General features: G+C 45.1%; 1 protein-coding gene across 3 annotated transcripts in view; it reads right to left on the reverse strand.

The window, feature by feature from the left end:
- Window positions 1–12,036, reverse strand: part of TMEM255A (transmembrane protein 255A) — a 54,087-nt gene that overhangs the window by 21,147 nt on the left and 20,904 nt on the right. Inside the window, exons 5-7 of one of the 3 annotated variants that reach the window (XM_004379573.2) lie at window positions 6,913–6,981; window positions 5,402–5,473; window positions 4,903–4,991 (exon numbers count right to left, since the gene is read on the reverse strand). In XM_004379573.2, coding sequence (XP_004379630.1) covers window positions 4,903–4,991; window positions 5,402–5,473; window positions 6,913–6,981 — 230 coding nt within the window. The remainder of the gene's footprint in view (window positions 1–4,902; window positions 4,992–5,401; window positions 5,474–6,912; window positions 6,982–12,036) is intronic. The other 2 variants (XM_004379574.2, XM_004379575.2) reach the window with 2 other exon arrangements.

The following is a 12,036-nucleotide window of genomic DNA, read 5'->3' on the forward strand; positions in this document are numbered from 1 at the left end:
TGGGTTCAGCAGCTGTTTAGAAAATGTTTTTAACTGAACCATGAAGCAAAACAAAGCTAATACTTGGATATGGTTCAGGGTTTGGCAAATTAAGTGGTTTGTTTCTGTTTGAGATTCATTATTCCATTTGGTTCTGTCTCTGGGCAGATCTTCCTCTGAAATTCCATCTTTTGCATTCCCACTGCTCCCACCCTCAACACCTCAAGCCTCCATGACTGCAATGCCCTCCTGCCAGACCCTATCACTTCCAGATTAATCTTCCTAAAATGCTTCTGTAACTATGTCATTCCTTTCAACAAAACCCTTCTGTTGCTCCCCAATTACCTTCAGGAAGAAGTCCAAATTCCTCAGTCTGGCATTCAAGGTTTGCCATAGTCTGGCCCCAAAATGAAATCTACACACCAGCCAGGCTGAGGCCCTCAGAAGCCCCAACTGGCCAGGCTGGGAACTGATTGCGAACCTTTGCTCAGATTTCTCCCCTTGCCTGGAAGGCTCTGCCCTCTGTTTTCTGCCTGTCTTAATCTCTCCCCCTGCTCAAAGCCTTAACAGCCACCCCTTCTGGGGCCTTCTTCAAGGATGCCAGGGCCCATCCATTAACTTTTTTCCCTGGACTTCCACAGCCTCAGACAGTCTATTCCTCTTCGTTTTGCACTTTGCATACATCAACCATTGAGCAATTCATTTAATCCAATATTTATTGAGAGTGTACTCAGTGCTGGGTGCTGAAGCTATGATCAGGGCCAAGGTAAACATGGTGTCTCCGTCTAGACTGTAACCTCTCAAGGACGAAGGTCGTTTCTTACATTTCTTTTGTGTCTCCCTCACTGCCTAGCACAGTGGTAGAAGTGTTATAGGTAATCAGTCAATACTTGGTGAATGAGTAACTGAGTTCAAAGCCTGATCATTGCATTGATCGTGAAATTGATTACCTAATGTAAGCTTTTGCCCTGTTCCTCTCAACTTGCTGGGTGGGCCTGGAGGAACAGATAACCTCTTTTTGTTTCAGTCTCCATTTAATAAAGCAGGAGGCAGCAGGGCTTGAATCAGGCAGGAGGGCATCCTTCTGCTCTCCCATAGGGGCCTAGTGGTGCCTCTTGGTGGGCAGGCAGTGGCAATGGGCAGCCACTGCACATATCTCACTCACTGCATATATTCTGTATATCAGTCTAAGCCCCCCTCTTCTTAACCCCCCAGTAAATTGAGTTCCTTAAGGGCAAAACTATGTCTTTTTGATACCTATTCTAGTGCCTAGAACAGTCCCTGGCACATAGAAAAAAAAACTCCACAAAACCCGTTGCTGTCAAGTTTTGACTTGTGGCGACCCCATGTGTGTCAGAGTAGAACTGCGGTGGCGCAAATGGTTTACACTTGACTTCTGACCTGAAGGTTGGCTATTCAAACCCACCCAGTGGTCCTGTGAAAGAAAAGGCCTAGCAATCTGCTTCTGTTAAGATTACAGCCAAGAATACCCTGTGGAGCAGTTCTACTCTGTCACACGTGGGGAATAGATAGACCCAATGGCAACTAACAACAACAATCTTACAGAAGCAGATTGCCAGGCCTTTCTTCTGCAGCGCTGCTGGGTGGATTTGAACCGACAACCTTTCAGTTAGTAGCCGGGTGCAAACCGTTCGTGTCACCCTGGCACATAGTAGGAGCACAATAAAAGTTTGTCAGAGAATGAAAGTAAGCTATCTTCTTTCATTTTCACACCAGTTGAAGCACTTCCCAAACCACCCCATTTCCTTTCTTTTTCTCAAGGTTACGCACTGAAACGCAGTGATATTGACTTGACCTCTCCAAGGATGAGTGAGTAGATGAAAGGCAGCTGCTGAGGAGCTGTGTCCTAGAGAAAGCCACCTTGCTGCACAAGGCTAAATGTTTGGTATTAAAACCTCACCACTCCTGACGTCAATGAAGGTCTGTGGGTTCAAGGGGACAGTAGAAACTCTGTTTCCGTAGCACTGTGCAAATGACTGCCTGATGTTTTTGTTCCCACTTTTTTTTTCTTGGCCTCCTTTCCAGGAAATGGACTGGAGGAGCTGGCAATTGATTAAAAATAGGCCTCGTGTGAGGAAAATAAATACACATTTGGCAAAATTAAGATCTCCAAGCCTCAGAATGTTTGTTGCTAGCTATATTTAGGCCTTGAGTTTAGGTATTTTGGGGGCTGGCTGGAAAAAGCCTTGGGTCAAGGAAAAACTTTTTTCCCTCTATTGTGGTATCATCCCCTCTCAAGTCTCATGCCCTTGGGTTATGATCTGGTGAGATGAAATGAAAAACTGAAGCAAGGCCTTTCCTAGTGGCTTTGCCCTGGAGTCTCAGCACTACAGACTTGGGAAAGGGCGATGCGAGATGCCAGGGACCTGCCGCCAGGTATCAGGCAAGTGAAAACCGTTTCTGGACCTGAAGATCTTTAGGGGTAGTATCCTCATGACCCCTCCCAGTTGTTCCATCCGATATTTTATCTTCTTGGTGGAAAGGGAGTTCTTTTTTTGTCCCTTTTCCACAAATGTCACTCCATTTTCATCAGCACTTCACTCATACCTGGGCCTGTGCTGGGGCCTGGGGACATAGGTAAGATTAAGGCATATCCTCTGCCCTTAAAGAGCCCCTAGTTTAGCACAGCTCCTCATAAAAATCCTTTCGAGCCTTGCGGACAATACTGGTATAACTTGCTTTAAGAAAGTAAGAAAGTCAGTTATTATGAAGTTCAGATTGACAGGAAGATAAACTGGGCTTGAGTCTCCACTTTCAAACACACACAAAAAAAAAAACACCTAAGGGCTTAGCTATGATGCAATTTAAAGTGGGATTTAGTTTATTCAAACCTTTTTCAGGAACACACCTATTGCAGAGAGAAAGGTGTGTCTGTGAGGAATCACTTCTCAGCCATTTCGGGGGGCCTCCTTGCTCCTTTTCTGGATCTCAGCCCCAGGAGGCGATGAAATGGAAAAGGAGGGGCGGGAGGAGAGCAGCAAGGAGGAGAAGGGAAGAGGATCGCAAGAAAGGAGGACAGAAGAAGAGGGAGGAGATAAAAAGAGAGGGAAAGACAGGGCAAGGGAGGGAGGGATAAGGGGAGGCAAGGGGAAAGATAGCAAAATTACCCCAATTCTCCTCGGACCTATGTTACATTCCTTTGATCAGTTTTGGAAGGATGAACTCAGGAAGTACAATTATAGCCAGCTCTCAATCACTGCTGCTATGGAGGGAATCCCTTTCTAAGTGTTAGTTATTATTGCAACATGAATAATTGAACCCCACAGATAATCTCCAAACCTCACTTGAGTCTTTTAAGTTTCTCTTCCTCCAAGACCAAACCTTTTAAGGAGGTGAGACTAGTGCTAGCAAAGTAGGTAAAGGACTAGTGTGAGTTCTCCCCCATCTCCTCCCGCTGCCAGCCTGTCAGGTTTTAATCCTCAAACCAGAGAAACTGAGCCCCAAATACCAAGAGTAGGGAATGTGAGTGAGGAGGAGGCAGCATCCATCTGACACCCTCTGGATCTAGCTCCATCCAGCCCCCCTTTGCCAGTCCCATCCTTTCGTCCTCCCTCCCCTGGCCCTCAGCCCCCTGCACTGAGAATGTTAAGAAGCTTCGTGCTTGGGCAGGCATTGGCTGACACACCCCTCATGGAGGGGCGTTCACGCATGCTCCGTATCACCTGTGCGCACATTCCTGTAGAGCCCATCTTCTAAACTGCTCTCAAATTTATTCCCTGCTTTCCAATGCTTCCAAGCCAACTTAATCTAGGCTCCATCCTCTTTGGCCTGGACTCCTGCAATGGCCTCCTAGCTGCCTCCAGTCACCAGGCACTCAAAGCCATCTTCCATGAGGCACTCTTCAGGGACTCCCAATTGCCTACAGGTTCAACTCCAAAGTCCTTCCTACAGCCTATGAGCCCTCCATGATCTGACCTCTGACTACAGCTCCGCCCTCACCTCGCACCACACCTTCTATAACTACGCCCACCTCCTGACAACTGCTCAACATACCCTCCCCATGTCCCCCGGTTTTGGTTTGTATCCCAACTCCCACATCACCTCCTCCTTGATGCTGTCCCCACACCCCCAAAAAATCTGACTTTCAATCATTTGGGCCACCAGGGTCCCCACTACATCCACCAACTCCCACTGCACTTATCATACTACATTGCAATCAGTTGTTCACACATCTGACTTCACTACTAGTTTGTAAGCTCCTCAGTGGCAATCTCTGTATTATTTGCACGTAAATATGGTTTGAAAGAAAGAGTAAATGACATTTTAGCAATTGGAGGGCAGAGACCCAGAGAGTGCCCTCTCGCTTCATTTGGGTCTTTGTACAAATGTCACCACCTCACAGAGGCTTTCACTGACTACCTAACAGAGAGCCTCTCTCCCCCTACCCCACTACCTCATCACTATCTATCTACCTCTCCTGCTTCATTTTTCTTAAGAGCTCTGATCACCACCTACCATTATATTATATATTCGTGTATTTATTGACTATTTTCCCTACTAGAACATCTCCAATATCTAGAACAGGGCCAGGCACAGAGAAGGTGCTCAGTAACTATATGTTGAATGTTGTTGAACTTGAACTCAGACACAGCTGGGTTCAAATCCTACCTCTACCATTTTCAAGCTCTGTGTGACCTTGGGCTAGTAATTGTCTATTTCCTCTGAGCCTCTCTCCTCATCTGGGAAACGGGGATACTAATTCTACATACCTGCTAGGTAAGGATTAAGTGAGATCAAATATGTGAAGGTACTTAGCATGCTGCCTGGCACACAGAAGGCTGATAATGCACATCAGTTGAAGCGTGTCTTCTACTTTTCTGATCCCTGCTGCACTGCCCCCCAGCCCTTCTAGTTTCCATTGTGGTCAAACCATTGTTCCTGTGCCTGGGGTGCAACACTTACTTGCCACAGTTGTAGAGGTCACAGCAGAAGCAGGTGTTACCCCGAATGCGAGGAGTGCAGAATCCACGGCTGAGGTGAGGGCAGTTCACCTGAGGGCACACAACAGTGAGGAGATGAGCTGGCAGTGGAGGGGAGGCAGGACCCTCTGGGATTGGAAATTCGAGTTAGTGACTGATGGAGACAGTAAGGATGGCTGTGAAATGAGCACACCAACCCATGAGAGGGATGGGGCTGAGCAGGGAGCTGGTGCAGCTTGCGTCTGAGGTAAGTCACTGTGTAGCTGGGCTCATGTTCAGCCTCAGCCACTGCCCTCAGTGCCCCATCCCTGAAGGGTGGAGATAGAGAGGAGGAAGGACAGATGGAAGGCTGGATGGAAGAACAAATGGACGGTAAGAAATGAGGATAAGAGGGAAGGGAAAATCAGGGTACAGGAGGAAAAAGGGTCAGGTGGTAAGGAAAACAGAGGGGCTGTCACATGCACTCTGAAGTACAATAGTACCTCTCTAGCTGCCTGGGTAAGGTTCCTCATAACCCTCGCGGAAGGAGAATTTTTGGTTGAGGAACTTATGACCTTATATAGGAAAAATAGGGTTAGGGGGACCAGGGTTACAAGTGAACCTATGGAAATCATTATTCATATTCTTACCATCACCAAATTAACACAACAAAGCTATCATGACGAAATCAAGAGAATAGCAGTGACATTTTACACATCTTGAATTTGCAAGAACTTTAAAAAATTGCAAAAATTAATTTCCATTTACTGTCTCTTGTTTGCAGTACATTTTCCAGGCTCTCTGTCCCCCAAACGGATGCAATGAAGTGCTTGTAAATTTGTTTTGCTTTGTTATAGAGAATATTCGTAGTAAATGAGTATTTTTTTTATAGTGGGACCTTCATCCAAATGCTCACTGCCCTTCTGATAAGCTGCTGACCACATACACATTTCCATTCCCCCCTTCTACCCAAGAATAGTTTGAAAAATGGTAAACTTGTGGTTGGAAAGAGGAAAGGGAGGCAAGTGGATGGCAGAGCCATCATAGAGACAGGTGCCATGCTGCCTTGGAAGCGGGGCCATCGCTCTGTCTAACTTCAAGGACACCATTCACATTGTACTTTATGCACAATGGCTTTCCCTGAAGTTGTGCAATGCCGTGGCCATTTTATACCCACTTGCCTCCCTTTCCTCCTCCCAATCATAAGTCTACCATTTTTCTGAATATTCTCAGGAGGATTAGCTTTCAATGTGAGGCTAATAGAGTACCAAATTATCAAGGTTCCTGGAAGCATCTGGTAGAGTTCCATATAAAAGGACCTCTCAGTTGGGAAGGGATTATTGTGTACTGGAATGAAAGCTCTCTGAAAATGACCTGGAGCCATGCTCTGCCTCACTGCCCACTGCCTCCAGTTCTGCCTGAGGTAGCAGGGAACACAAGGAGAACTGTGTGGGGGCACAAGAGAGAGACTCCTTCCCACTCAAGCATGATTAGGCTGGACTCTTGGGGGTTCGCTAGAGGGCCCAGGATGGCTTCAGCCTGATAGTCCAGGTCTCCCCAGTGCCTCAAAGTGGACTAGACTTCTCAATTCTCCTTGTTCACCTTCCTCCTTAGTAGGGCCTAGTGCCTTGGTGAGGCTCCCACTTTTATTCCAGCTGGACACCAAGTCCAGGCAACTGAGCTGTCATCCACAGAGATGGGGGATGGGCATGACCAGTGGCCTCTGTACTCTCATCTGTCCCTCTTGGGATCAAAGCCACACACTGGGCAGCTGCCGGCTGGGGTCAGAGGGGCAACTTGTGGCCACAGAACAAAGTAAATCTGACCAGGCCTCATGAGGCTCCAACCTATGACTGTGGCCTCATTAGCAATGTGCTCTGACCCACGAACAAATCTGCTACAGACTCCTAGCAGCAAGCCTCAGGCCCATGAAAAGGAGTAAACGAAAGGGGATTTCAGGCAGAACCAGAGACTTTCCCCCGGAGGCAAGTCATGCAGCCTCATTGTGGCTCACCTCCTCAGCTTCCTTCTGGGATGTCTTGGGGACATAGTGGCACCGGTTAGCATAAAGTGGTTTCAGGTCCTAGAAAGAGAAATACCAAACCAAAGGGGTTTTGGCTTTGGAAAATAAAGCAGCAGGTGCTCTGCTTGGTAATACAAAAGTTGAACACACACACACACACACCAGAGCAGGCAGTGGGGTGGGTTCATTTTTGAAAGTTTCCCATTTAGGGAGCCTGAGAACCTAAGGATCAGATCAAAATGCTCAAATAAACTGCTTTCTATTGGGACATTTGGTTTACATGGAATTAGGAAATTGATTGAGAAATGAGTTTCATGAGATCTCCTGTTTTTTTTTTTTTTTTTTTTTTTTTTACTTCTGGTCTTTGTCTCCTTGCAAAAAGTCCCCAGGGAACAAGATTCAAAACTCCAGGTTATTGCGACATCACACTCCCAAATGGAGGGAGTCAAAGGAACCCAGCTCCCACGTGAGGTCTCATTATCACCTGTGTACTGGACTGGGGCGGGCTGACATGTATTCCCTGCTGTCATTTCTACAGCTTTTTTCAGGAGGAAAAGCTCAGGAAGCAAGCCCCACGGGGGTGGGCGGCTACTGAGACTGCTGTAGATTTTAACTCAGCTGAAAACTGAACTAGGTGTCATTTTCACTCAACTACACAGATTAGATAAAAACCAAAAAAAAAAAAAAAAAAAACCGTTGCCATTGATTCCGACTCATAGCGACCCTATAGGACAGAGCAGAACTGCCCCATAGGGTTTCCAAGGAGCGGCTGGTGGATTCAAACTGCCGACTTTTTGGTTAGCAGCCAAGCTCTTAACCAATGCACCACCAGGGCTCCAGATAAAGATAGTGGACTCCAAAAATACTGCTAAAACCCAGAAAACTCACAGGGGGCTCAAGGACAGTTGATTCGCTCTGCTGACTTGGCCAGCTTCCTGGTGAGGGAGTGTTCAGGCATGGGGGTTAGGGGAGAACAAACAGACGCAAGCCAAGGGATGTTTGGGGGCAGGGGATGCTGTTCACTTCCAGGGCTGATACTAAACATCCCCTGAGTGGGAGGGGGCTACTGCCAAAGGCAAGTTAGGACAGGGCAAGTACTTTATGCAAACTAACCTTATGGGGTTTGGAGCAAGTGTCCTGGCAGAGGGAGTTTGTCTATTATCCCCCTCCTTCCTGCCCCCACTTCACTCACGATTTCCAATAACACTGGTGGGTGCTTTTTCCCACACATGTAATTTAGCATCTCCTATACTTGGAGCCCTGGTTTTGCAGTGGTTAAGAGCTTGGCTGCTAACCAAAAGGTCAGCAGTTCGAATCCACCAGCCACTCCTTGGAAACCCTACAGGGCAGTTCTACTCTGTCCTATAGGGTGGCTCTGAGTCGGAATTGACTTGATGGCAATGGGCTTGTTTTCTTGTTTTTTGTTTTTTTTTAATACTTGTCACCCAAGTGCTTCATGTGCCCCAGCCTGCTACTCCACCAAGGACCTAGGACTTTTCATTGGCTACTTGTACATGAACTTCCTGGTTTCTCAGTGTTGTGAAAGTGCATTGCCCCGTTGGCTTAGCCTGGAGTCAGGTTGAAGAGGAATGAGGTTTCTTAAGCTCACACCTCAAAAAAATCAAACCCATTGCCTTCGAGTTGATCCCCATTCATAGCAACCCTATAGGAGAAAGTACAACTGCCCATAGGGTTTCTAAGGCTGTAATCTTTACAGAAGCAGACTGGTACATCTTTCTCCCATGGAGTGGTTGGTGGGTTTGAACAGCTGACCTTTTGGTGAGCAGCTGAGTGCTTAACCACTGCACCACAGGGCTCCCAGCTCACATCTAGCAGGGCAGACTTTCCATGTTTGGGTTATGGCAGAAGTCATTATTATCCTGCTGAAGGGAAAGCTTGATGTCGATGTACTGGTTGTAGTCTTCCTGGCCTCTTGGTTAGGCAAAAAGCATTCAGCCACCAAATGTCCTATATGAGGACAGACGTGTGGTGATTGTCTATTTGCTGCCTCTGGCTGCTATTCTGCACTGAGGTCCCAGAGAAGGAGCAAGCCCAGGCAATTGGGAGTTGGGAAAAAGGTTGCACAGACAGGGCTCAGCAACCTTTTTAATCTGGAGGGCCACCAACTATGGAGAGAGGGGTGGAAATGGAAACTGCTTTATGTTAAGTGTCTACTCTGTGCCAGGCCCTCTGTAGGGCATGTTCATATACATTATTTCACGTTATCCTCATGCTAACCCTGAGAGGTAGGTTATTATTATATCAATTTGACAGAGGAGGAAACTGAGGCACAAGAAGGTGAAGTGACTTTCCTTGCAAGTTAGTGCCTGTATTAGAGAGAGGGGAAAGGAAGTATGAGACAACAGAGAGAAGGAACAAGATGCATATAGATAGGTGTGAGAGAAGGTAGGTCTTAAGAGGAAATTCATATTGACCCAAGTCAAAGGAACAGGGGAAGATGATGTTAAAGGGCCTTGACAATAGGAAAGACTGGCTCTAACCCACCCAGGCAGTCCTAGGGTCCAAATGTGCTTCTCATTTAAGTTGGCTGACAGATATCACCATAGATTAATAAAGCCTCCTTCCTCAAAACCCCCTGGGTGTCAATGAGGACTGGAAGATGTCTTAGGACAGGTACAGTGTAAGCAGAAATGTTTCCTTCAAGATTTATCCAGCCTTGCCCCAAGCCCCTGAATCAAATGTTATACTGCAGGCCACTGAACTACAGGAGGTACAGAGAGCCGAGAGTCAGAGGCAGTTGGGTGATCATTAGAAGAAACTTCCAGTAAATACAACTTGGATTTGTTCCCATTGCCTTTGACTGAGGCCAGTGGTCAAAAACATTAGGTGTCAGGGAAATGCAAATCAAAACCACAGTGAGATATCACTTCATACCCACTAGGATTATTAGAATAAAAAAGTCAGATAATACCAAGAGTTGGCGAAGATGTGGGAAAACTGGAACCTCATGCTATGTTGTTGTTGTGTGCCATCGAGTCAATTCCAACTTACAGTGACCCTATATGACAGAGTAGAACTGCCTCATAGGGTTTCCTAGACCATAGGATCGCTATGAGTTGGAATAGACTCCATAGCAATGGGTTTGGTTGTTTTTTTGTTTTTTTTGTCTTTACAGGAACAGATCACCAGGTCTTTTCTCCCATGGAGAAGCTGGTGGGTTTGAACTGCCAACCTTTTGGTTAGCAGCTGAGTGCTTAACCATTGTGCCACCAGGGATCCTTGGGGTTACTATATGACCCAGCAATTCCACTCCCAAGTATATTCCTAAGATGTATTCCCAAGACGAATGGACCCATATGTCCACACAAAAACTTGTAGATGAATGTTCATAGCAGCATTATTCATAATAGTGAAAAAGTTGAAAAAAACCAAATGTTCATCAACTGATGAATGGATAAACAAAATGTGATATATCCATAGAATAGAATATTATTGGCCATAAAAAAGAATGAAGTACTGATACATGCTACAACATGGATGAAACTTGAAAACATGCTAAGTGAAAGAAGCCAATCACAAAAGACCATGTATTATATGATTCCATTTATATGAAATGTCCAGAATACGGAACTCTATAAAGACAGAAAGTAGATTAGTGGTTGCTTAGGGCTGGGGGTGATGGGAGTTTAGGGGGCATAATAGCTAAAGTGTACATGGTTTTGGGGGCGTAAGGAAAATGTTCTAAAATTGACTATGGTGATGGTTGCACATACCTGTGAATATACTAAAAACCACTGAATTGTATGCTTTAAATGGGTGAATTGTACGGTATGTGAATTATATCTCAATAAACCTGTTATTTTTTTTTAAAAAAAAAAAAAAGCATTCGAGTTGGAGGAAGAGGGAGAAGGAGGAAGCCATTTTTGCTCATGATGCCACCAAAATCTACTTCAGGCTTCTTGGCCGCTAGGCCCATGTTGTCATGGAGACTGCCTCAGAGTAAATACTACTTGTCAAATGGGGATAATAATGCCTGCCCTACATATCTAACAGGGTTGCTGTGGGTCTCAAATGAGATAATAGATGTGAAGGCACATTGAAAAGCTAAATGCAACACACAAAAACAAGGAATTATTGTTATTAAGATGGCTCCTCTTGAATACAAAATAGCATGCGTATTATGATTGCAACCATGCTACAAAAATAGGTGTATACTGAGAGGGTAATATGTAAACATGAAAAGAATTGCTATGTTAGGGTGTTGGGATTATGGGTGTTAAAACTTATTGATGTGTTATTTGCCTTTTTAAGAAGACGGCAAAAAGATGGTCGCACTCAGTTAAAGTAGAAGGGATGAGTCTGATATAGGGGCCTACATTTATAGTCCCAGCCCTGAAAGAAAATCAAGCAAAAGGTTTCTCTTCCCAACTCCTTTTTTTGCCCTCTGCCAGGAAATGATCTCCTGAGATGCCATTTCAGAGGCTGCTTGGGTGGCATCACTGCCCATGTGGGTTCATCTAATCTTGGCAAATGAGAGACAGAGTTTTCTACCCCTGTCAACATGTTTGGAGGAGGGTACAAGAACAGGAGGGTTGGAATTAAAATAATAATGTCTCAAATCATCCTTCCTAGATCCAACCATACCCATGCTGATCACTCACGGTGACCTTAACAATTAGCTAAAACTGAAATGGAAGAAAACATTGTTGGATCCAGAGAGGATTATGATAATGCAATTTTGCTTCAATTCAATTGTTTAAGAAAACATGTAATTTCCAACTAGTTCATGGGATGTTTTCATTTTCAATGTTGGTTCTGTTTTTGTTTTTGTTTTTAAATGAGTATTTGGGTTTGCTGTGGGGGCTCAGCAAGTTGCTGCAGCTCACTCTTCATTTTGGTTTGTGGGCCAGATTAGGACTTCCCTGGGCCCTGGGCACTTTTGCCTTCATGGGCCTCTTCCTTCATAAAAAAACACAAAAATTAAAAATTATATTTTATTATTTCATTGGTATAAAGATGAATATATTTATATTATATATTAAAACTTTTTTTCAACTTAAAAGTTTATAGTTTTTCTTCTGATTTGAAAAGAAATAATAACATCTTCATGGTCCTCTAAAAGTATTATAGGTCTGAGGCACTGTGCCTAATGGA

Source organism: Trichechus manatus, unplaced genomic scaffold (assembly GCF_000243295.1).
Source record: "Trichechus manatus latirostris isolate Lorelei unplaced genomic scaffold, TriManLat1.0 scaffold00066, whole genome shotgun sequence".
Taxonomy (NCBI): Eukaryota; Metazoa; Chordata; class Mammalia; order Sirenia; family Trichechidae; genus Trichechus; species Trichechus manatus.